Here is a 27,816-nt window from a genome sequence, read left to right as displayed (position 1 = left end):
ATAGATTTTAAAGGATTATAACAATTTTAATCAACATATATATATATATATATATATATATATATATATATATATATATATATATATATATATATATAATTTTCCTTATGTACTTGGATCTTGAGAATGGATTTGACAAGGTACTTCACATATGACTAAATACCATTCAAAGAAGAAAAATTATGACGTTTCACTTTGACTCCCTCCTCTCTGCTGAACCTAAAAGTCTACGAGTCCTCTTTTGGTTATCGAAAATGAAATACAATTTACTTCTCTCTCTCTCTCTCTCTCTCTCTCACACACACACACACACACACACACACACACACACACACACACACACTTTCACTTTCCTCTCTCTATGGAGAAGGCACTTTGTACGCATGCAAAGGGGTATGTGAAGGTTGGAGCTTGTACAAGAATGTATAATGTAGAGGTGGATAGGTGTCGCTTTCTCCTCTACAGCTAGCGCGCGCTTAAGCAGTCGTGACGCTAACTTCGACCACCTGCCCCCCCCCCCTCTCCTCTCGCTCGCCCAGCGCCCCAAGAAGAGTTTCACGCCCATGTAGGGGGTCGAGAGGGGCGCGCCCACCCTATAAATGTAATGGGGGCTTCGATAGATTCTGTTGTTGTTGTCGTTCTCGTTGTTATTGTCGTTCTTGTTTTCGTTGTGGTCATTGTTGTTGTCCTTGGCGTCGTTGTTATTATCGTTCTTGTTTTCGTTGTTGACGTTGTGGTCATTGTTGTCCTTGTCATCGTTGTTGTTATCGTCGTTGTCGTTCTCATTGTTATTGTCGTCAGAGCGAGGGGCGAGTTATGATTTGTCATGTTCTAGTTTGTTCTCAGTAGCTTAGGGTTATATTTGTTCTTGTTCACGTCAAGAGAAGTTGTTCTTGTCCAAAACCAGACTGAGGTAACGCTGGGGTAACTTTGTTCTTGGTAAGAGGAAGAAAATTTGTTCTCGTGAACTGCACATGATTTTGTTCTTCGTACCACCAGCTGATTTCCTCTTCTGTTCACGTTCACCTTACCGTGTTCTTCCTGCGAACGCCAGGCTGTTCTCTTCAACTCAGGGTGGGACCCCCCGAGTGGAAGAGATCGCTGTCTCTCCTACAGAGGATAGAAGAGCTGGTGAACTCCATCCGTCGTGTAGTTCGTTTATACCCATCGATTACGTAAATCAGGAGATAGGTCGGGCGTCGGCCTGGGACCCCTTCAGTTGCTAGATTATAAAAATGATACAAAGGAAACACAAATAGAGCTATAGGAGGCCGCTTGCGAATTGAGTGTGATCAGTGGAAATGGATGAGAACCAGTGACTTGATTTAAGTGTATGAGCTCGCGGTGCTGATAAATTGGATCAATTATATTTGAGCTCGCATGGAACAGGTTGTTTCCAACGTTTGCAATATATATATTGGTGTTTGATCTCTTGTAGACTATTTTGTAATAATTATTACTTGTGGCATGGGTAATTTTTTCCCGACATCATTAAGGCAGTTTTTGTCGTCACCAATCTGTGGGTCAGGCATACCCAAAGTGGTTGACAGGTTAGGTTAGCGTAACTGAACTTAACAAGAGGGGCATCGCCATCCTTCTAACCTAAAATAGTTTAGGTAGAACAAAAAAAATGATAGTGCTCACTTCTCTGGCAAGTTCAAGTATCGTCATAATTTTGAAGAAAAAAAATCTGGTCACGTATTCGCTTAGTTATAGGTTCGAATCCCGCATTTCTCTTCATATCAACCTTCTTTCCCACCAGGTTTCAAGCTACTGGATGACGTGGGGGTTCTTTTGGGTGTCTGTGGCGGGCCCGGCCTCGGGACTCCCGCCTTCACTACGAGACACTATCTCCGACATCGACCTCACGGCGCAAAGAATGTCCAGCTCAGGTGGGTTTGTATCTGTTTAGCAATGGCCCACCGTTTTTTTTTTTTTTTTTTTTTTTTTTTTTTAATACAAACTAACTAAATGGATAAATAGATAATACTGTATTAAGAATAATTATAACTATTATTATTATGATTAATATTATTACTATCATTGTTTTTATTGTTTACTATTATCATTAATTTTATTATCATCATATTTACTATCATTATTGTTGTTGTAACGAAAGTATCTAAAAATTATAAAAATGGTTAAAACGAAGATATCGATCTTAGAAACTGGAATATATTTACAAATATACAGACACTCTTTTGTATATACACATAACTGTGTACACAGCGTTTTCCTACATCCTTTCGTTACATTTTCTATTCCCGGCAAAAAACTTACTTTTGAAGCCAGTCAATTTTATTCAGTTGGAGGACTGCTTTCGTATAACTCTGTAGGTACCAGGGGTACATCAAGATCTATATACACCAGGTCTAACCGTTTGAGCCGTTCTGCGCAGCTTCTGACGTCATCTGGCTGCTTCCGTTTTCTCATCGTGAAACACTGAAGAAAACTGTGCAACGCTAAGGAAGACTGGAATTATTATATTTACCCCCGTTATCTCTCTAGCTCATTGCTATTATCAGTGTGTGTGTGTGTGTGTTTATATACTTGTATTTTACGGGAAGAGGAAATATCGTCGTGTGTGCTTATATGTGTACACGTTCACATGTGTGTGTTTGTGTGCGTGTGTGTGTATTTATATACTTGTATTTTACGGGAAGGGGAGATATCGTCGTGTGTGCTTATATGTGTACACGTTCACATGTGTGTGTGTGTGTGTTTTTATATACTTGTATTTTGCGGGAAGGGGAGATATCGTCGTGTGTGCTTATATGTGTACACGTTCACATATGTGTGTGTGTGTGTATTTATATACCGTATTTTCCGGCTTAAAATGCGCATCGGGTTATAATGCGCACCCATGCCCTTCGTTATCTCAGTACACAGATAGCGCGCACCGACGTATAACGCACATGCCAGGAAAAGTCACTGGTGGCTAAAGCTCGTGAACTGCATGTATGCGACTCCTGCTTGCGTTGGTCCATTGTTTTGTGGGAAATTTGAGCCATGAAAAGTTTATTGAATACAAAATGTACATGAAAAATTTCGGATTTTTACAGAATTTTTTTAATTTATTATCCTGAGGGAATAATTCATCTTACAAGTTTATATCACCGTGTTCAATTTTTTATCACCGTGTACAAGTTTTTATCGCCATGCAGCAACTATGTTTCGGTTCATAAGTGTCTTTACTGAAGTGACGTTTAGTTTAACAAACTCTCGCAAGAGGGTGCTTAGTGTAGGCTAGATTGGCAATAGAACTGTCAATCTCGGTCATGATCTCGCATATTCCGGGTGAGCTAAAACGGCCAACGTTCATGATGTTGGTACCAATGCTGTTTTACGGATCCCAAATATTTGCATAGACTACGATAATTAATGTTAGTAAAAATAAACCAATGAAATAACGGCGATTAATTACTTAGTATCATGTGAACGAGGTTACATGGAGAAGTATTTTTCATTGGCCAGAGCCAACGCTGGGAAATCTGTTGATTTGTCACTGAATTAAGTCAGTTTAGGCATCAATCGGCACACAACTAAGAAAAAGTCGGAACTACATGTACCGGTATATGACTCGTGTTGTACGTTGGTCCCTTATTACTTTGTAGCTTAAATAGTTTGTAGGAAATATGATCTGAAAAAAAATTATTGGAAGTAAAATATACAGAAAAATTTCGGGATTTTTACAGAAAATTTTCATGTTATATCTTGAGGAAATGATTCGTCTTTACCATTTTTTATTTAATACTGAAACAAACTACAGACTGTTTCGTTTTAGCTTTGAACCTGCAATGACAGTGGTGAAATAGGACAGCCTCTCATCGAGGTGACGTTTAGTTAATATAACTCCCGAAAGAGGGTGTTGTAGTCAAGTGTTTGACACGAGTTTATGAACGGCCGCAACGGAATTTGTACCGTACCTAAAGTGAAGCAACAAAGCCAACATAAAAATTCAAACTAGGATGCTGTGAACATGGGCAAATATCATGAATATTGATCATGTTTCATGGTGTTTAGGCCTATTTAAACATGAAAAATAAGATTCGATAGATACCTATACCAAATATTTATATAGCCCATGCTGGTGTATTCTTTCATGTCACCATGGCTGTTCTTCTTGTTCTCACGGAACGTCACGGAGAAGTGTGCCGTCCTGACTTTGTGACGGTCAACATCGTCACGTTGTTGTGAAAAAAAATTACACACACAGCCGCAGAATTTTTATCGTAGGCTGTAGATAATGCGCACCACCGGATAACGCGCACCCCCCATTTTTAGGCCCTTCCAACGGAAAAAAGTCGCGCACTATACGCCGGAAAATACGGTACTTGTATTTTACGGGAAGGGGAGATATCGTCGTGTGTGCTTATATGTGTACATGTTCACATGTGTGTGTGTATGTGTGATTCATCTTGGTCTTTTGGATCACGTGTTGGACTCGTGATCGACAGCTATTTCCCTCCCGGAAGAGAGTTCAGAGCTCGTATGTCCGATCTATGCACTTACACATACACACACCCCTAACTCCCCGCCCACGAGAGTTGGAGTAACGACTCGAAGCGCAGCGATACTGAAAAAAATTCAATACTAGGTGAGATTCGAACCAGGTACCGTCAATACGTTCGTTAAAGAAGCTTGAGGCTCTACCAACCGCGCCATCGAGTCGTCTTGGGTTGGGGATGTGTGTGTGTATTTATATATTTGTATTTTACGGAAAGGGGAGATACCGTCGTGTGTGCTTATATGTGTACACGTTCACATGTATGTATATATATGTGTGTGTGTGTGTTTATATACTTGTATTTTACGGGAAGGGGAGATATCGTCGTGTGTGCTTATATGTGTACACGTTCACATGTGCGTGTGTGTGTATTTGCAGGGAAACGATGAAAATTAACATTTGGCTTAATTCCTCTTTGGTTTCAGCCACAACCTTTAATGGCACAATAAGTCATATTGTCAAGATCTATATATACCGGTATATATAGATCTTCATTGTCAGAATATAACTAATTGCGTGGAGCGGTGCGAGCGGAGGCAGCAACATATCCATGCGACGAACCAGCTACAACTAACAGCGATGGGACGCGCGAACCCCACTTTGAGCAGCCATGTGACGTCACGGGCCCGCTGCGCCAACACCCTCGAAATTCGGTCGGAAGTGGTTAGACCTGGTATATATAGACTTTGGGGTACATGGCAGAATGACGCAAACACGCATGAAAACGTAAATATGGAACTTATATTATTTTTGCACTATTAATACCTAACCTAACGTAACCATACCATAGAGAAAAAAAATCCATGATACCCCTAGGGATTTTCCAAACCAGAACAAAATCCCCTTGCTACAGTAAGCTTACGGTTAGACATATGACTCTGTGGCGCGGTTGGTAGAGTCCCCGACTGTCGTTACGGCGGTCCGGGCTGAAATAATTTCAGTATCGCTGCGCTTCGAGTCGTTACTCCAACTCTTGTGGGCGGGGAGTTGTGTGTGTGTGTGCGTGTAAGGTCACAGCATTAGCCATAGATGGGTCATGCGAGCTCTGAGCTCTTTTTCTGGAAGAAAATAGCTGTCGATCACAAGTCCAACACGTGATCCAAATACCAAGGTGAATAGGTGAATACGAAGAGTTGAAAGAGAAACCAGTGTTGGAAACTAAGGTCTGGACATTGTCCTGGGTATGAACGTGTCAAGCATGCCAGTACTCTGTACGAGTACGTTTTAACAACTTACAAATATTTCACATTGTAAGTGAATAGTGTGAACACTGCCTTAAGGAAATTATAAATTAAATTAAACAAAACGTCAATGAGAGCCCTAAGGATTATTGTATTGTTTGTGAGTACACTTGCTGGTGACGATGAGAAAGTTTGTTGTAAAGAAGCATGACGACAGCAAATGCAAAGAGCGGGTAGCGGGAAGACTTCCTTTATTTGTTTTTATGTTTATTTACCTATTTATGTAAATCTGTCTATTTGTTTTTAAGGAAAATGTACCTGGAAATGTCGTAAAGACCGGCAGCGTTAAAGCAGTTATTTGAAAACAAAATACTCCCCTGTAATTCATAGATAACCTTCCGGCGAGAGATAGAACACTATGAACACGCCACCGAGGCGAAGGACACAGAGGTAGAAGGAGGGAGGTAGAAACGAGGGGGTAGACGGAGTGATTAGTTGATGGTTGAACGCACTACGGGATGTATGGATGGATGAGTAGAAACTGTATGATGACAAGAAAAGTTTATGGGATCTTGCCAAACCAGTCTATGGACATCCTCTCCCTTCCCCTCCTACTTCAGTGGGAGGGTGGGGATGGGAGGAGGGAGGGTCATTGCAGAGATCGTTTAGATTTGTGTTCACACATTGTTGGGCGGCGTTATCGGAACCGTCTCGCATTCGGTAAGGTGTGGGTTCGAAACCCGCATTCCTCTCCGATTCCCAGCAATGATGGTTACCTGCCCTAACAGTCCCTAAAACTAAGTGGACAAAGGTGACTGCCTCGGCCGCAGCTATGCAGCGCCTCCTGACATCACGTGCATACGTACGCACCTACTTATATAGCTTTCTTCTTCACTTTATACCAACTTACCCACCCTCCCACCCACTCATCCCACCCTCCCACCCACTCATCCCACCTAGGACCGACGACAGGTATCTACTTACCTATCTACATACCACCTTATATATTTAGATACCTACCTCTACCTTCACATCTACCTACCTACCGACCTACTTATGTAAGTACTTACCTACTTACCCACCTACATATCTGCTTATATACTAGCTACCTATCTACCTAGCAAAATCTCAACCACCTGCCTTTATGCTTACCTCAGTCTGTTAATTAACATACGTACCAAAATACCCGTCTAGCTACCTAAATGATTACCTATTATTCATTTATCTAGTTACTTATTTACTTATTATTTTATTTAGTTTTGCCATTGGCAATCCGTACCCAGAGCCATAAGATTAAAGATAATGCAGAACAAATACTTGCATTTCAGAATTTCACATTTGAATTTCTGAATTTCATACTTAGATTTCATAATGTATTTGTATTTTAGAATTTAATATTTGAATTTCTGGAATGTACTTAGATTTCAGAATTTCGAATTTGTATTTTAGAGTTGATTTGAATATCTGAATACCATATTAACATATCAGAATGTTGTATTTGTATTTCAGAATTTTATGAAATGCGCGCTGCGATGGAGGACCAGTTCGACCTTGCCAACATGGCAATCGACCCCATCGAGTTGGCAGGCTTGTTCGAAGGCGACGTCCTCCCGGATGTCGGGACGCCTTACAACGCGACGGAGGTATGAAGATAATGAAAACCTAAAGAAATTTATAAATAGAGATAACATTAGACAAATAGAAATTATTAATGCCTGAATAGATAAATAGAAATAATAAGTCCATTAACAGAGAAATAGATATACGTTTGGCATGTCACCTCCACGATACCTCAGAGCATTCTTGTACGAATGACATAACCAGTCTTCCAGATATTAAAGGGAATTAGCATAAAATATGAAGACATTTTCACACTGAATACAAATCAGACGAGAAATAACGGTCTCAAGCTGTCAGGACTTAGATTTAATTTGGAAGTGGGTAGGAACAACTTCGCCAACCGTGTAGCCAGTGAATGGAATAAACTTCCTGCAGAGGCAGTGCAGTGCGATTCGAAGATTTAAGATTGATTTAAATAAATACCTAAGTTATTTGCTTTTATGCATGCTCATGGTTTGGTCCACCTGTTTATCCATTGCTTCGCTATCTATTCTTAGCATCCGCCCTAGTTATGGACCAAAAAAAAGTATGAACCAACAAGGAAGAATTGTCGCTGACGTAAGGAGCCAACGGCCCTCTCAAAGTCCAGCCAGTGAACCTCCACCCCAAATATGTTGTGTTCATTCATTTATTGGCGTCACTGTGTATTAAGTGATCCAGAGCTGTTGGCACTGGGCATGTTGCATTCAAGTAATGCCGAACATATACATTTGTATTCACTAAAGCTCCCTGGCAATACATTTGTATTCACTAAAGCTCCCTGACAATACATTTGTATTCACTAAAGCTCACTGGTATTTCATATGTGTACATTAGGGATACAACTTTTTGGCAACTTTTTGGCAACTCCATAACCCTGTATCATTTTCTGGTGAACTTTCCCCAGAAAACATTTTTTATCACCCATGACTATGAAGTTTTCATATTTTGTTGCATTTGGGTGGAGTTCCAAATGTTTGAATAATTACTAAAAAAAAATATATACTAATTAAAAAAAAAAAAGGAAAACATCCAAAATGTTTATTTCATAACTGTTACAAGAACTGTATTTTGCGTTTTAGAACAAGATAAAGAAGGCAAGTTGTATAGTGCAATGTAGTTCAGTTCGAAGCTTTAAGAATCATTTAGATAAACACCTAAGCAAGATGCTGTAATGATTATAATTTATTTTATATTATTTGTTTTTGTTTTGTTATCATTTGTCTGTCAGATTTTCATTTATTATTAGTTATATGTCAATTTATTATTATTTACTATTTACCTGTTTGTTTATTATTTAACTATACCTATGCATTTATTTATATATTTTATTTTTTATTTACATTATAGTTTTTATTTATTATTTTATTATTATTATGATTTTTTTTTGCATCCGACCTAGATATGGACCAAAAGGTCTCCTGTCGGCATGCTCCACCTTTGTAATCCTTTGTAAAGTAAAAGTAGTCAATAGTCAAATTGCAGAAAGTCATTAGAGAGAATGAAACACAGGGCAGGTTGGCTTTTGTTCTTGCATGTGGCATGTAGTTCTTGCAGGACCTTAATTGCTTGCTCACAGCATTGATTGCTTCTGCTGATGTTTGGTTTCGATGGTTTTTGTTTTCAGTGGATAGTCAGGCATTTCAAAGCAGTCTTGTAGGGTTATAACACTTGTGATAGCTCTGCATTATCTTCATGTCTATACATTTGGTCACTAAACCAGTGGTCCGCCCAATCATATGAGATCAACTGACAAACCATCTGCAATCTTTCTTACTTGTGCATGAGGAAATATGCAAGAAAAGCTAAAATTACTTGCGAATTCCATCTGGCATTGCAGATGTTCAGGATTTTCTTAAAGTTGATGAAAGGCAAGTCCCCGTCTTCATGAAAGCATGGGTTCAGTGAAACAGAAACTTCATATCATCTCTCCAGCCAACTTGATCTTCAATAATATGAGTTTCATTCTGGAAGGACTCTTGGAGTTCTTCATAACTTGTCATGAGTTCTTTGAAAAAAAAAATTGATATTGGGTGATTGGTTTACGCCTGCAAGCTCCTCATCCATAGTAACACGCAGGATTCTGTCCAAGACATGGTGTTGGCAGATCAGAAACTGTGGCTTATCATACCCTTTGCTCAAAAAATTCTCTGCAGTCTAACCACTGCCCCACTCTTTCGTCCTGTACGCTCATCGTATCTGCAATAATCATTGAGACTCGCCCCATAAGTGAAATTCTTCCAAGACGCTACTCGATCCTTCTGCAATGGTCTCAGCCTTGCCATCACACAGCTTCAGAGTAATAAGCCTGATTTCCTTTGTTTCATTCTTGATGACAACTGCTAGGTGTTCATTTCCGTCAATATGTTTACCTTCGAAATGCAGGCTCCATTTTTGATTGCGTAGCATATCAAGTGTTTCTTCATTTCACCAGCCTTCTTGAAGAGTGCCTTGTAAATTCCTTACTGACTAGGGGCTAGGTTAACACTGCCCTCTGACAACTGTTTGCAGACTTTTGAATCTTTTTTGGTAGAGATGTTTGTTCCAGTCACAAGTCTCATGCTGATTTATTGTGCATTCTTGTGGAGGTGTAAGCGCCATCACTATCACTATCATTTAGGTCAACTATTTCATCTTCACCATAATTGTACTCTTCAATCTCTTCTCCTTCAGAGTCACTGTAAGTATCCAGGGGTGTTGGATTAGATAAAAAGTGGGAGGCTTCAGTTTCAGAGCATCTTCTCTTAGAAGGATGGACACTGTGCTTGTTTGCAGCTTTACCTGTTGAATAGCCTACTTTGGCCTTGCTTTGGAATTGGATGGAGTACAGCTTTTTGTCATCAGCTTTGAGCCATTCACCATGGACTTTGGTAATATCGAGCAGCTCTTCTAATGGCTCAAATATTTTTCTTTGCACATACAAATGAATCACTTGTTCAAGCTTGTACAGTATTGCTTGCTTGGAAATTACTGGAAAATTCAGTTTATCTCTCCACAGTACTGTCACCTCGTTTGATAATTCTGTCACTGTCTTCTTTCTGCCTTTAATTGATTTCCCAAAATACTGGTACCGACCAACAGTCTGCTCCTTGAGAGGCAATCGGCTTCTGCTGACCAGTGAGACTTCTTCAACAGGCACATGACCTCTTATGTTGTTCTTCTCAACAACTGCAAAGCTTTTTTTTTTTAATGACATACTGCTCGCAGTCATGCAGACCCCACACTGAAAATCAAAACAAAAATGAGAAGCAATGAACATATGAGTGCACAATGAACACAAATGAACATAAAATCCAATATAAGACACCAATTGGAAACAGTGACCATATACTTATTGAAACTGAACTTAAGGAAGAAATATACATGGAGAGAAATAAAAAACATAGGAAAGGAAGATTGATGTACAGCAAAACGGACTTTGGAGAACTAAAGAAATTCCTTCAGAATGCAAATTGGGAAAAATTTTACATGGAAGAGACAAAAGTGGAAGAGAAAAGGGATATCTTGATGGAAAATTAAAATGAAGGGCTGAATAGGCATGTACCAAGACAAGCTAGAGTGTACATTAAATGCTGGTTCAACAGAAGATGCAGTGAGGCAAAAGATAGAAGGGACAGAGCTTGGAAAAGATGGAGAAAAGATTAAAAAAACTGGAAAATGGCAAGTATATATAAACTATAGAAATGAGCATGTAAAAGTGTGAAGAGAGGAAAAAATGAACTATGAAAAAGACATTATAGATAAATGCAAAGAGCAACCCAAGCTATTCTATCAATACATGATCAGTAAACTTAAAATAAACAGTAAATGGTGAAACTACGCCAAGGAAATATAGAATACACTGAAGATTTAGAAATGGCCGAAGTCATGAATAATCACTTCAAGTCTGTTTTCACTAGAGAGAAGGTACAATATTGGGACGAAGGAAATGAAGTGCGATCTTCCCCCATGAGCGAGATAATAATAACACAAAAAGAAATAATGGAACATCTATCAAACCTTGATGTCAGGAAATTGCGTGGCCTGGATGGAATTGCAAATTGGATTCTAAAAGAATGCAAAGAAGAACTGATGGACAAAATACATAGCATAATAGGTTGCTCACTTAACATATCTACTGCACAAAACTACAGGTAGACTGAATTAAATTATGTAGAAAATATATGTGGCAATTTGTGACTTGGGCTTATTTCTACGCATAGGAGTTATAAAGTGGCGGCTCATGGGTGATTTTTTTTTAAAGATAGCTAAAAAATAAGTTAATTTCAGGAGCTTATGCATAAGAGCTCATCTAAATATGATACAGGATTGTTTTTGAGAAGAAACAAGTTGTATCCATTGTGTACAATTATATTTATATACGTGTGTTGGCGTTTCTATCGAGAATTTGAATTTCTGTAACAAACTTTTGATGTCATGTCGCTTCAGCAGGGTGGGGCGCAGGAGAAGAACACTGTGGTCGAAACTTCACGACTGTGGCCAGACGGTGTTGTGCCCTACAAATTCTCAGCTGAGTTTTGTAAGTTAGTTTATTTTTATCTGGTCGTACCACACCAGAGCACTCTGTAGAAATGACAGATTTTTCTTACCACCAATAATACATATAATAGAACAATGCCATACTGCTTTATAATACATGCATGTTACAAAGCTTATACTAGAGACATATTTCAACAAATCAGTGCATATATATTCTTCATTAATGAATGTTGTCATCATCACAGCACTTGGAGAATAATAAAGTTTGTATGTGTTCAGGGTTCTATTCTATTTGTGTGTGTGTGAGAGAGAGATTGCACATGGGCATGCATGTGTTCCATGTTTACACATTTCTTTGCCTTTGCAGAATGTATATTTGCACGCTTGCATTTACATATTTCTAAAATTCATCTATCAACAAATATTCATATTCCTCATTCATTTGTTAATTCTCTAATCATTGTTATTATTAATTTACTATTTGTTTATTTGTATTTATTTAGTAATTTATTATTCTATTTACGAGGTATGTCAGGAGAAACACTATTTATTTTCATAAGCTTACAAAACTTTGTCTCCTTCAAAAAAATTTACCTCTCGCATCTACACACTTCTGCATGTGTCTCTCCCAATCCTGGAAGATCTCCTCAAAGTCTTTTTTCAGTAGTCCCTTCAGGTAACTTTCCGATGCCTCTTTCAGCTCCTCTGTTGACTAGAATCTGGTTGCCCTGAGGCTATCTTTCATGCGTGGGAACAGGAAGAAGGCTGTAGGGTGGGTGTTGTACCACTTTCATTCTCTGTTGGCCATTCAGGTGGTCACCAGCGTTGACTTGTGGCATGGGGCATTGTCCTGGTGGAACCACCACTGACCACTCCTCCACTGCTGAGGCCTCTTCTTCCTCATCTTCTCCCTGAACCTTTTCAGAACAGTAAGGTAATATTCCTTATTGATGGTTTGACCCTGAGGAACCCATTCAACATGAATGAGCCCTTGGGAATCAAAGAAAGGAATGACCATGGCCTTCTCTTGCGACCTGCTCATCTTTGCCATTTTGGGTCTGGGGGAGGTCGCATGCTTCCACTGAGCACTGATGTTTGCTCTCAGGGTTGTAGCTGAACACCCAACTCTCGTCGCAGGAAACCTGAATCAGCCTCTATCATTTCGAGAATGTCAGTGCAACATTCCACACGAAACTGCTTCTGGTTGTCGGAGAGGATCTTTGGCACGAACTTGGCACGAACTTTGTGGAGCTTCAGATCTTCGGTCAGAACTGTCTCTACTGTACCAATACTAATACCAACAGCTTCAGATATCATCCTCACAGATATACGACGGTCTTCCATCACTAACCTTTGAACTTCCTCAATGTTTTCCTCCTTGCGTGCACTTTTCGGTGCTCCAGATCTGGGTTCATCCTCAACCTGGTCATTTCCTTCAGAAAATCTGTTAAACCACTGATAGAAACTTGCTTGGCTCATCTGTTCATCCCCATAGGCCTCCTTTAACATTCCATAAGCTTCTTGTTTGGTCTTCTTAAGGGGACCGGCTGATCAAAAGATGAAAATCTTTATTAATTGGGTTATTGCACAGAAATTTATGCCAGGAGTTAGGGACACCATATACATCTTTCCTAACCCAAAAAAACTAATCTGCAACCCTTTCATATTTTGCCCTCCCACCTCCCTTTAAGAAAAAATGATAATTTTGAAATGGCTACTCCTCCTATGATAATTACTCTACATGAATGAAACTAATATGGTGGAAGGACCTCATCCAGACCTTCAAACTAATAGAGAGAAATTTTAGTTAAAGTAATTAGTTTGTGGAATTTTAATTTTTATATTTTTTCCCACCCCATCCCCCTTCAAATAGGGAATTTTTTGGGGGCAAAAATTAACCCTTTCAGATATTAAAAAAAAACGTTCTATTTCATCAATCAGGAGTAGAAGTTTGAAGGTATAAAACTTAGGTTTTGAGATACAGGCTGTCAAAGTTTTCACTAACTTTGAACCCCTACATACTAATATAAATAAGGGATATCGTGGCATTTCCTTATTTAGTTTTTTAGGCTTGAATGTTGATAATATTTAGAATAAAATTTATTCATATTCAGTCATATATGTTGATGTCCAGTCATATAATCTTCTGTCTTCTGGCTCCTGGTCCCCACCTGTATTTTAGGCAGGTTATTACATTAGGGTGTCATAGTTGCCATCACTACTCTATTGTTGCCAGGTTTTCAGTTGAATGTTCCAGGAGCATATTCTTTTACATTTTTCTTTGTTTTTTCACAGTTTTGGGTTTCTTCTTCCTCAGACTCATCAACTGTCTTTGATCTTCCTGCATCGTTAGGGAGTGGTCAAGGGATGCAGAGCCTAATTTTAGGGCTTTCAATAAACTTGCCTGCTGATACCCAAAATTGTGATCCAGAATTGTTGCTCTTCGTCAGTCTCCACTCATTCCTCATCACGCAGCTTCCTCAGTCTTGTCCCCATCCTCTTCTATACATGATTGATACATTCTAATTTGTTGACCTTGATGTTTTCGTAGGGGCCACGGTCATTGTTCAGTGCACAAACTGCATTGTAGGCGCTGGAATCCAACAAAATTGACATATCGGAATCCTAGAGACTCAGACCGTGCAAACATTCTTGTAGCTCCTTCTTGTTCCATTAATCCATGCTGGGGTCTATATATAATCTCTGGTACAGAGACAGAGTTGCCAGAAGTCACTAGCAATAGCACTCAATCATTACAAATTATTGTTATTTATTGCAATAATATATATATTGTACAGTACTAACCAATATGTATCATAGGGCCGAGTTGGGGGGAGGGGGTTTATTTGCCATAACTACGAAAATAAGGCGAATTTTGATTAAATATTCCGCATACAGACTGTCAATTGCCATACACAGATGTAGAAATTTTTTCCCAGTTTTTCATTTTCCCCCCAATTTTCATCGATTCTTGACCAGCCGGTCCCCTTAAGTTTAACACAAAATTTGAATGGCATAATGTTGCTCCATGTTTCCCTGCATCTTGACAAGTGTTCATAGATCGGAAAACCGAATCAGACTGGTTCCACCACATTTACTGCTGCACTCACATCTACAAATATAGAAAGTTGCCAGTTAGTCATTTTATAGAATGTGTACTAGTATGTGTACTTTATAGTATGTGTACTTCACCATGAAGTAGTATTTTGATGAAATCATATTTAATGTCTCGCCTGACATTTTCTCATTACTTATGAAACATACCTTGTATCCTTTGGCTTGACCCAAACCTCACATGATGGCCTCTCCCTGCCACTCAGTGTTCCTGCCCTTGGAGCGGTACCTCATCCGGAAGACGATGAGCTCCATCGCTGACCGCTCCTGTGTCCAGTTCGTCGAGAGGACGTCGCATCACGACGATTACGTCAAGATTATATACGACACCAACAAGTGAGTATGACCATTTGCTCTTGAAGAAGAGGAGGGTCTGTACTACCACCGATATTGACACCACCACCACCACTCTCAACATTTACAAAACTTAGTATATGAATTTGCTTTCTGCCAAGATGCCCATCTCTTCAAAGTATGAATACACTACTTTGTTCACATTTACACATGGTGATTTCACTGCCAGGTGTAAAATGGTACACCACTGACATAACATATTTATTGATAGTCATTATAAATATCTATGTTTAAATACTTTTGTATCTTGCCTTGAGGCGTTCATGAATAAGTTGATCTAGTCTCTAGTGAACACTTGTTTCGATGACTGCCATCTTGGAAGATGTGTTCATTATTAGAAATATAAACAAACACTTATTGGGAACATTCTTTAAATACAGAAAAATATTTGCTAATGATTAGCTGAATTTAATACATGAATACTTTCATCAGTCTCTTAACAACTTCCGTGTTTTCAAACTGTTTCTTTTTTGCTGCAGGTGTTACAGTCACATTGGTCGGCAAGGTGGAGTACAAGTCCTGTCGCTTGGCTTCTTCTGTACTCGCTGGTGGAATCTTGGCACGGTTTACCATGAGCTTCTGCATACAGTTGGTTTCTACCATGAGCACAACCGTCCTGATCGTGACCAGTACGTCTCCATTAAGTGGGATAACATTTCTAAAGGCAACAAGAAAAATTTCATAAAACGTGATTATGGTATAGCTGACCTGATTGATGTGCCGTATGATATAGGTAAGTTTTCTTACTTTGTACTCTCAAGGTTTCTGTCTCATATAATGACAATTGGCAGCTACTACTTCGAGCCAATATCATAGAAAAAGTCCCACACTGATACAACACAAACAACAGTTCAAAGTTTCTTTCCAGAGAGATCTATGGGAGGTTTGGGGACTGTTGCCAGCCACTGTGGGGCTGCGAATTTTGAGTTGATGAAATTTGAGGCAGCAAGTAATTGATTTTACCGACTGAAACCGTGATTAGTGTATTTACTTTACTACACAGGAAAGAACACTTTGGGTTCTGGTGTGTTTTTGTAGGAAATTGTCAATCTGTAGAAATCCCATTCCTGCAGTTGCTTCTGCTTCACTCTTTAATCCCCCTTCGTTTTGCACCACAGAAATGTATAATTATATTAGGAATGGAAGAGAAGCATAATCCAAATAGGACTACAAGAGTAAGAGATGAGAAAGAAAGAGTGAACAAGGTATTAAAAATATTTCAAGAAGGTGAACAGGAAATAGGGAAAGAAATTGAAGAAATATGTAGGATGGGGAAATACAGTATAGACAAGACCAGACCAATTAAGGTTAAATTCAGGTCACAAATGACAGCAGAGAATGTCTTATAAAAAACAGGAAAATTAGCAGAAAGTGATCAGTACAAACAGGTATGGATAAAAAGAGAGATGAATAAAGAGGAAAGAGAGGAATAGAAAACAAAAAGAATCGAAGCTAAGGAAAAAAACGAGAACAGAATAGAGTCAAAGAGAAATTCTATTGGAGAGTAGTGGATATGAAAGTGAGGAAATGGTTCATAGGAGGGAAAAACAGAAGGGAAACTGAAAACAGGATGGAGGTAACAGAGAAGTAAAACAAGGGGGTGGAGTTATGTTCCTGACTAAGAAGGATATACATGTGAGGAATGTTACATATGGAAAGAATAGAGTGGAGATGATTATGATGGAAATAGAAGACAGGGAGAAGAAGAGCAGAAGTTTGTGGTAAATCATGTGCCTCCCAAAACAGCTTTGTGGGAAGAGAGAGAATGCAAGAATATGTTAGAAGACACAAAGATAACACTTAATAAGATAATGGAAGATGGAGGAAGAATAGTTATAATGGGTGACTTTAATTGTAAGGAAATCTACCGGGAAGAGATGACAGTGAAGGGTGGAGATGACCTATGGGGAAATGTACTACTTGATGTGATTATAGAACATACAATGACACAATGGATACAAGAGAATACTAGGTATAGAAAGGAAGAGTCATCGAGACGAGACCTAATAATCACATCAGAACCTGAAATAGTGGACAAGATTGAGTATAAGATACCAATAAGTAAAAGTGACCACATATTACTTGAACTGGAACTAAATAAAGAAAAATACATGGGAAAAAACGAACAATATAGAAAGGGAAGAATGTATGGAAAAACAAATTTTGATAAAATGAGATTTTTTTTTTTTTTTTTTCAAAAAGCAGACTGGGAAAGGATATACAAAGAGGAAACAACAGTAGAAGAGAAATGGAATATTTTGACAAAAATTTATAAGGAGTGGAAAAGTATGTTCCAAGACAAAAACAAGAGAAAGGATATGTAAAATGTTGGTACAACAAAAGATGTAGCGAATTATAAGATAAAAGGGATAAAGCTTGGATAAAATGGAGGAAAGACAAAAAAAAAAAGAAAAAAAAAGGAAAATATATATTGATTATAGAAATGAATATGTACAAATGTGCAAAGAAGAAAAGAGAAAATACAAAAAGGATGTCATAGAAAAATGTAAAGATCAACCAAAACTATTTTATAGATTTGTAAACAACAAACTGAAAAACAAACAAGAATTAGTGAAACTACGACAAGGAAGAATAGAATACACAGAGGAAATAGAAATGGCAGAAATTACGAACAAGCATTTTAAATCAGTGTTTACAAGGGAGAACATACAACTCAGAGATGTCGAGTGGGAGGGGAAAGTTCCCCCTATGAAAGAGATAGAAGTAACAAGGAATGAAATAATGAATCACTTGAGTAATCTTGATGTTAGAAAATCGCATGGTCCAGATGAAATGGCAAACTGGATTTTGAGAGAATGCAGGGACTAACAGACAAAATACATAGTCTAATAAGCAGTTCATTGAAGGAAGGAAAAGTTCCAGAAGATTGGAAAAGAGCAAATATAGTACCAATATATAAGGGGGGGGAAAAAGACCCTACAAACTATAGACCAATCTCTCTTACAAGTACATACATATACCAAGGCTTTTTCCCCCTTACAAGGGAGGTAGCCAAAAAGGAAAAGGCATAAAATCATTCACACCCATTCCATCCCTGAATACACTCCACACCCCTCCACCCTCCCTCTTATCTTAGCACCTTCTTGTAAGGGGGAAAAAAGCCTTGGTATATGTATGTATGTATAAAGGCCCAAAAAACATCATTTCCCTTTCCTATAGCTTTCTCACATATCCGTCTTACCACAAAAATCTGATCTACACAACCTCTACCCGTCCTAAATCCACACTGTTCCTCACCAATTACTCCCTCTGTTCCTCTTCTAATCCTCTCAATCAAGATCCTCCCATAAGCCTTCCCAACTACACTAATCCCTCTGAAAATACTACATTCTCACTTGTCCCCTTTTCCCTTGTAAAGAGGAACTATAAAGGCACTCCTCCAGTCCTTTGGCACTCTACCCTCTCTCCAGCAAACATTAAATAACCTCACCAGCCAGTCCACCATCACTGTACCTCCTTTTTTTTTTAGACATTCTGCATGGCATCCATCCAGACCAGGTGCTTTACCTGCTTTCATCATCTTAACAACTGCCTTCACTTCATCCTTCCTTATTTCTCCTCCATTTTCCTCACTCATCACGGTCATTTTCTTAGCATTTCCCATTGCAGCTATCTTTCCCTCCCTATCCTCCTTCACATTTAGCAACTCCCTAAAATATTCTGCTCATCTTCCCCTTACTGCCTTCTCTTCCATTATCATCTCTCCATCTGCACCTTTTACCTTTTCTTCTCTACTTGATTCGCCTCCTCTTCCTCTCTTAATTTCTTTCCAAAACATCTTTTTATTACTTTCAAAATTTTCTGTCATACTCTTACCCCATTTCACATCTGCTCTCCTCTTTGCCTCCTTTACCTTTTGCTTTACTTCTCTTTTCTTTTCTTTGTACCTCTCATATGACTCCCTCATCCTATTTTGTAACCAATCTGTGAAAGCTCGCTTCTTCTCTTCTACAACCTTCTTTGTTTCCTCATCCCACCATTCACTACCCTTCCTTCTATTTCCTCCTGTCCTTCTTGTTCCACACACCATCTTTGCGCACTTTGTGACTCCCTCCTTGAACCATCCCCATTCCTCCTTCACTCCCTCCCACTCCTCCTTCAGCTTCTTCTTGTACTCTTCCTTTTCCTTTAAAGAGTTCACTCTAAGCACCTCCCTACCTTTTGTCCCTTTCCTCTTTCTCCATCTATCCTCCACTCTCAACTTACCTTCCACCAAAAAATTATCTGATATTCCCCCACCCTCTCCCATAAACACATGTACATCCTTAACTCTTCCTATCATAATCCTATTTATCACTACATAATCCATTAACACTCTATCTACCACCCTTCCCTCCACCACCCTCTCCCATGTGTACTTATGCTTGACTTTCTTCCGAAACACTGTATTTGCTATCATCAACTCTCTTTCTAGACACATTTCCACCATCAACTCTCCACTACAATTCTTTCCTGGAATTCCATATTTCCCAACCACTCCATCAATTGGATCATTTCCTACCCAAGCATTAAGGTCTCCCAGTACTATTACATTGACATTTCTCCCTAAATCCTCTATGCACTCATTTAAATCTATCCAAAAGGCCTCCCTCTCTTCTACACTCTTCTCACTGCCAGGCCCATATGCACTTACAAAAACCCACATCTCCTTTCCCAGTTTCACCTTCATCCACATTATCCTTGAGGGAACCTCCTTCCACTCCACTACACATTTACCTATCTCTTCACTTACTAGTATAGCCACCTCTTCCCTCCCTCACCCTCTCTTCACTCCTGATAACCTCCCACTTACACTCCCAAACTTACACTCACCCTTCCCTTTCAACTTAGTTTCACTCAAAGCCAACACATCCATCTTTCTTCTCACAAACATACTACCTATCTCTTCCCTTTTACTCTCATCTGTACCACATCCACGCACATTAAAAGACCCAAGCCTTAGGGTGCTTGTTGGAAAACTCCTAGACCCTCTTATGCCTTTACTTATTTTTTAGGAATGTCCCCTGTGGGGCTACAAGGAGAAGGATGCCTAGTCCCAATCCCTGTCCCTTTTTTCTCGCCTCTTATGATCCAAGTGGAAATACTTGGTGGCAGTATTCTTTTCCCCCACCACAGTAGCTAAAATTTGTGAAAGAATGATCAAAATTAGATGGGTAAAGCATTTGGAAAAAAGAATGTACTAAATCTGAGGCAGTTTGGATTTAGACAAGGAAGATCATGTGTCACAAACTTGAAGTGTTTCTATTCAGGACTAATAGATATAATACAGGAAAGAGATGGATGGGCTGATTGTGGCTTTCTAGACCTGAAAAAAGCTTTTGAGAAGGTGCCACATAAGAATTTGCTAAAGAAATTAGAAATTGCAGGAGGAATAAAGGGCAAACTACTTAAGTGGATGGAAGACTTCTTGCATGAAAGGAAAACGAGAGTGGTGATAAGGGACAAACATTCCAATTGGAATGGGGTGATTAGTTGAATTCCACAAGGAACAGTTATGGCCCCAATAATGTTTGCTATATAAATGATATGGATGAAGGAATTGAAAGTTATATGAGCTTCTTCGCAGATGCAAAAATGTTGAAAAAAGTGAACACTGAAGAAGATTGTGAGTCGCTGCAGAGTGATTTCAATAAAGTATGGTAATGGAGTAGGAAGTGGGAGATGGAATTCAACATTAAGAAGTGTAGTATAATGGAATATGGAAGAATAAAAAAAAGGGTAGTGGGATCATATACATTGGGAGAGAAAGAAATAAAAAAAGTGGAAAAAGAGAAGGACCTAGGAGTCATTATTATGAAAAATATGTCCCCTGAGAAACATGTAAACAAATTTTTTGGAGAAACTTATAATTTAATAAGATCAAAGTGGCATTTACATACCTGGACAAAGAAATGTTGAAGAAAATACTTTGATAAGACTAAAATTGGAGTATGCAGCGACGACGTGGTCGCCAAGTACAAAAAATGTATAACAAAACTTGAATACAAAGAGCAATTACAAAATTGGCACCAATGCTCTCAGAACTATCATATGAGGAGAGGCTGGCAAAACTTGAGCTACAGACATTGGAGCAAAGAAGAGAGAGAGGAGACTTGATAACTATAGAATCATGAAAGGCATGGAAATTATTGATAGAGGATCTACTAAAATGGAATAGTAGAGATACAAGAGGACACGGAAAGAAAATCAAGAAAGACAATTATAGAAGAGACCTGAAAAAGAACAGCTTTCTCCACATGATAATAGATGTTTGGAACAGGTTAGATGAGAATGTGGTGTGTACAAAAACGATACACAAATTTAAAAACTGTCTAGATAAAACAAGATATGAAGATGGGACACTACGAGCGTAGCTCCCCTTCACGTAAAATACAACTAGGTAAATACACACCTTGATCTTGAGATCAACCTATTCTTCATCTCTTCCATCTCCTACTTCGTATTCCCGTGGTCATCTTGGAGGATGTCTGTCATGCTGGGGTTTCCAGGGTGCCGCTCCCTTGTTTACTTCCAGGTCATGACTCTTTCTCATTTACTCCGTCACCACAAAATGAAAATCTATGATATGTTGCAGCACTCCCTTGACAGAGATGTCGTTCCGTGAATTTACTTCTGTTATGATACCTCTTTTCCACTGTGACATGCACTTACCATCCTTTGGCCTCACCCATACCTCCTCCCCACCTGTACTGAGGCGGGGTCTTCTTCAGTATTGGCTGGTAGCCCCGGCCTTACCTGGGAATGTCGCAATCATATTTAAATAAGGTTCTCCGTTGAACCGAGTCTTTGTCTTGGCCTGAGCTAGGGGACATGTTATACCAGAAGACTGCCTCTATGGGTGGTATTAACACCCTCTCGGCGATGGACTTAATTGTGCGATGGTGTCTTTCTACTATTCCATTTTTGCTCGGCTGGTAAGCAGCCTGAAAGAAATGTCATGTGCTCCATTTGTCCAATATTTCTTTCAGCACCTCTGACCGAAATGCGGTGCTATAATCCATCAGGACTTGATCCACTGGACCCCATTCCAGAAATATCTCATTCATCACCCGTGCAATTTCCACACCCGTCTCCGTCTTCAGCTCCTGCCAGACGGCGCAACCATCGAGAAGTACATGCCCCACCGATAGTGGGTTACATCAACCGCCAGCTTCCTTCCAGTTTTCTTACATACTAAGTCCCCCCACCGTGTGTGGTCTGGGGCGGGATTTATTGACTGGCATCAGATACATGTTCTCACCGCCTGCTGGACTTCTTCCATCATTATATTTGGGTCAACTTTCCTTGCCAAAAACAGTGACCTATCGACACCTAGGTGATGAGTTCCATGCAACTCTTTGGTGCAGGAGGACCCTGCAGCACACACTTCAAACTTCTTGTCTTGCTCTTCCGGCACTTTCAGCCAGGTTTTCTTCACACCAAATTAGATCCACTTTGATCATTCCTAACGGCACCTGGGTCATGCTCACCTTCACGCCGAACTCATCTATTAACTCCCTCAAGTTCCCGAGACACCGCTTCACAAGGACCTCTGCAGCCCCTTTTGTGCGTATTCTCTTCTCAACCGTCAGCACTGAGTTCATCCACCCTGCTACTGTGTCTGAGTCAGTGCTGATTTCGATCTCACGTAGTCCTCATTTCACTGCCAAATTGACTCCTTTTATAACCACGTCCAACTCCGATACATTGATGTGATGGAAGTCATCCTTTTTTTGCTGCCACGCTCATCTTCAACCACCACACCTATCTACAAGATGCTGCTGCTAGCATCGCACCACATTACACCTGGGCCCTGTTGTGGTGTGTTCCACTGTCCTCTCACTTGATCATCATGCCTCAACCATTGCACTATGTCATGTATCATCGTGAACGTGCCCTCATCAACCTTCTCTCCCCCAATCCTTTGACCCTGACCGCCTCTTAATATAACTGAGTGCTGAACACTACATGGAGCTAATTGGCGATCGGGTCATGACTTACCAATTTGCCACACAGGGAGAAGAGCTCTCGTCTACTCATCTCGTCCATTAAGTTTGGGATCTCGTTGCCTCTCCTGAACAACAGGTTTGGTCCCGTCTCTCTCTAGTTGCAGTCCCAACACTGCTCCTTCCATCGGTTCTGGCTCCTTCGATACCAATCCGAACAGAGCTAAATGTTCCCTCATGTCTAATGCCAATACCACAGTATCATCCACTAGTATGTCATCATGGTACAAGTCTGTGCCCTTCTTCATTGTTTCAGTCTTCTCCAGCACTGTCTTCAGGATCTTCATGATCCTTGGGGCTGAGCACAGCCCTAACTCCAGTCTGATCAAGCAATATGTTTTACCTTTATATTTTATTCGTTGGTATTTCCATAGCTTCTTAGCCAAGTCAGTTTGTAGGTAAGCCACCTGCAGGTCTACAATTGTGGACCCCCCCCCTCATTTGGCACCATCTGCGTAGGGTCTTGATATGTACGTCTACAAAATCATCGCCAGTATGACACCTCACGAACTGGTTCAGTTCTCGGAAATCCAACGCCAGTCATAATTTGTTCTTGATTGGCTGCACCATTGCCATCATGGGTAAGATTCCACCCTCTGCCGGCTCCTCCCAGGGACTTAAAATTCCCTCATCAATCTCCTGCTCTACTTCAAGGTCAAAGTCGTCCCTCACCCCCTCTCCGAGAGTCTGATTGTAGCAGTCGACTTTGTTCTTCAACAGAGGCGAGCCTTTTTTCAGGTACCACTCTACCTCCCACTTCTGGCCATCAAATTTTGCCAGGAAGTCTTTGTCCTCAATCGTGCCACTGCCCTCCATGGCCCTCATTGTCATTCCTACATTCATTTCTGGCCTCAGGTCCTCTCTCTCCCTTCTGTACTCGAGTTGCGTATCGCTCCAATCCTCACTTGTCCGGTGATAAACGTGACTTCTCCATGCTGAGCAATTGCATCCATTCCCAGCACCACATAAATTCCCTCTATAACCATTCTAATGACAAGCACTCTTGGTTGTATCGGAGTGCCCTCCACCGTCATTTAAATTTCCTGGTCACCTTCACACTTTGTCTCCCTTCCGTTGACTGTCATCAGGGCCATATCTCCCTGTTTGAATTCTTGAACCACTTTGGTCGTTACAATCATGGTTGAACAGCTGGAATCTGTTAGTACCCTCACGCGTCTTCCTCTCAGCCAGGCATCCACAATCGGCATATGGCTGGATGGTGTCCTTATATTTCCTCAGCGACTGCTTGCGTAGCAGCTGCCCTTCACCCGTTTCCCTGCTTGCAGTGTTGAGCCATGTGTTCCAGCTGATTACATTCATAATAAATGAACTCCACCACTCTACAGTTCCTTGCGAAGTGACCGAGTCACCCACACACATAACAACAAACCCTAGACGGCCCCCGCTATCCACTGTGGTCACCCCTGGACTCCCCAGTCTTCCCCAACTGCGCACCCCCGTCTGTACCACATTCACACCATAGTTTTTCCAATTATCATGCCTAGTTTTGAATTGACTTATGATTTTAGCTCAGGCTGTATAAACTTTTATGCTATTTTATGAGTTCATACATCTGTATGGAAAATTGTTTCTTAACTTTTTTTCCATGACCTCATGAGTCTCTCCTGTCCCAAACTAAAAAAAACTTTTCAGTTTTATCTGTTTCCTTCAGTGACCTTAGCACTGCTATGAAGTTGCCTCTTTCCCTTCTTTCTTTCTCACAGTGTGGGACTCTGTAATTTGTAATCAAGTAAGAAGTGATCTTGGGCTCAGTTTTGAGATTGAAAGCCAGCTCCTCTGGGCTGCATCCCTACATGTAGTTGAGGGGGTGGATAGGTCATGAAAATGGGCTGTGAAAGGCTGATTTTCTCTGTTGCCCATCTTGTAGGATCACCATTATCAGATATCCTTCATTGGTCTTGAGTGGTAAGTTTATAACTCAGATAGTTATTAGCAAATAGCAGTGTTTCACAAACTGAAGCATGGACATGTTTCCAGTCTATCACTAACATAATGTAAAATCTAAATGCAGCTGCCAATTCATCCCATCCACAGGATCTGTGATGCATTACCAACCATATGCCTTTGCCAAATGGCGATACATCACTCCTACTGTAGTGTCGCATCAGCATGGCACATCTTTTAAGCGCCCCAGTCACCCATCTAAGGTATGTGTAGTTATTTGATTATAGTAATGTATACAGGAAGGAAGCTATGTTTATGGGGTTCCATTTCTTTCTCCATCTATTATTGGGAATCAATTTGGTCACTACACTTTGTATTATCTTGATCATGTTTACATTTTTCAATTTGTGCAGACCATACCACCACAGCATCCCCTCTGGTTGTCCAGACAAGCAAAGTTAACTGCTTCAATGCAGTCATGTACTTTACATTTTTTATTAATATTGTTATTATTATTATTTTGGCTCATCTCAAGCAAGTTTACTCAGGAAGGGGTTTCAGTCTTGATCGTTGGAGACCCTGTTTTGGCTTAGTCACCCCTCACCTGAATGAAATAATTATCTGATTATTCTAATTAATGTAATTTACGATTTTCAGAAGGATTACGTGAGGCTTAATAGGCTGTACAGGTGTTACTGGGAAGGTAAGTGTGTTACTGCATATACTGAATATTTCTACACAGTTTAGTATTAATTTGTGTAATTATTATTTCTACTTTTCATTTCTACAATTGTTACCACAGGTCGGCACTCGTACTCCAGCATCGGTGACACAGGTCCCCCTCCAAAATGGTATTTTGTAAGGGGTGTCCAACCACCTCACTTCACCTCCCATACATCTTACCATTTCTTTGAACGCTCACCAAATCATGTGGACATGTCACTCAACATAGAACCTCGTGTTAGACATAGAGTTCCCACCACCAACAACCAAAGTTTTGATATTTCAAGCTTGAAGACTTCAAACAACTTTTCAAGTACTCTTTCTCACTACATTTCCCCAGCGGTGAGGTTTACTCCACCACGTCTGCAACAGACCTTGCAGTTACTACCACCGCTCAATCTCCACTTGCTGCCACCGCCACCACCACCGCCAGCACCACTACCTACCCAACACAACTCCTTTATGACCATATCCTCAATAATAGACCAGGTGCCCTTCACAGAATACTCATTGGAATTTGAGGAAAAGCTTGCAAACATTAGATCCCTCTTTGATGATGATGATGATGATAATGATGATAATGATGATGATGATGAAGCAGAAACTACAACACAGGCTATATTTGATGATGTGTTCATTAATAACTTCAGTCACTGAAAATATATGTCATCAACCTTCATAACTGATGGTTGTGATTGATACATAGAGAAGAATAAGAGTTTTGTCATATCTTTGACATTAGCAACTCTATGCCATAAGTGACCCTCATACCCAGAAACTCAATGTAAAATACTCAAACAATTTACACAATAAGCATACAGAAGTACTGAAACAGTACTATGCACTAAAAAGATGAACCATGGATGGTCCCTCAAAATGTCATTGTTTACAACTAGAATAAACTACAGGATAAAATATGTCTGGTAGTGCGGATCATTGTACAAAAAAGCATGTATGGAAGGTAAATGTGCTAGCAGGACTAGTACATATTTGGTATATCAGTAATTACTAAACTGTAGTGTTTCATGAGGCATTCACAGTGTGAATTTTTTCTCTTCCTTCAGTAAATGTGTGTGTATGTATATATATATATATATATATATATATATATATATATGTATATATATATATATGTATATATATGTATATGTAAATATATAAAATATGTATATATATATATATGTATATATATCTATGTGTATATATATATATATGTATATATATGTATATATATATATATATATATTATATATATATGTATAATAATATATATGTATATATATAAATATAAATATATATTTATATATGTATATATCTATAATGTATATATATGTATATATATATGTATATATATGTATATATGTATATATGTATATATGTATATATATGTATAGTATATATATATGTATATATATAATATATAAATATAATATATATATATATATATAATATAAAAATATATAGAAAATATATATATATACATAAAAAAAATATATATAAACATATAAATATATATATATAAATATAAAAATATATATATACATACATATAAAATATATAAATATATACATATAAAATATATATATATAAACAAATATATATAAATATATATATAATATAATATATATATATAAAATATATAAATATAAAATAATATATATAAAAATTTATATATAAAATATAAAAATATATATATATATATAAAATATATATAATATATACAATAAATATATATATATAAAAAATAAATAAAAATATATATATATATAATATAGAAAAAAATATGTATATATAAATATAGAATATATAGAAATATATATAAAAAATATAAAAATATATATAAATAATATATAAAATATAAAAAAATATATAATATATAATAATATAAATATAAAATATATATAAAATAAATATAATATATAAAAAATATAATATATAAAATAAATAT

General features: G+C 38.8%; 1 protein-coding gene across 2 annotated transcripts in view; it reads left to right on the top strand.

Annotated features, from left to right (window-relative positions):
* Positions 1 to 26,936, top strand: part of LOC143036641 (uncharacterized) — a 47,112-nt gene extending 20,176 nt beyond the window's left edge. Inside the window, exons 2-9 of one of the 2 annotated variants that reach the window (XM_076204200.1) lie at positions 1,763 to 1,892; positions 7,198 to 7,331; positions 11,719 to 11,806; positions 15,087 to 15,216; positions 15,714 to 15,967; positions 25,296 to 25,408; positions 25,803 to 25,848; positions 25,948 to 26,936. In XM_076204200.1, the coding sequence (XP_076060315.1) occupies positions 1,763 to 1,892; positions 7,198 to 7,331; positions 11,719 to 11,806; positions 15,087 to 15,216; positions 15,714 to 15,967; positions 25,296 to 25,408; positions 25,803 to 25,848; positions 25,948 to 26,525 (1,473 nt within the window). In that variant the 3' untranslated portion in view covers positions 26,526 to 26,936. Of the gene's footprint in view, positions 1 to 1,762; positions 1,893 to 7,197; positions 7,332 to 11,715; positions 11,807 to 15,086; positions 15,217 to 15,713; positions 15,968 to 25,295; positions 25,409 to 25,802; positions 25,849 to 25,947 lie in introns of both variants that reach the window. The other variant, XM_076204199.1, reaches the window with a different exon arrangement.
* Positions 26,937 to 27,816: the final 880 nt, after the last annotated feature.

Source organism: Oratosquilla oratoria, chromosome 21 (assembly GCF_046742065.1).
Source record: "Oratosquilla oratoria isolate Oo_2021 chromosome 21, ASM4674206v1, whole genome shotgun sequence".
NCBI lineage: Eukaryota > Metazoa > Arthropoda > Malacostraca > Stomatopoda > Squillidae > Oratosquilla > Oratosquilla oratoria.
The sequence above is the reverse complement of the archived record's forward strand: the minus strand, read 5'-3'. Positions and strand labels throughout refer to the sequence as shown.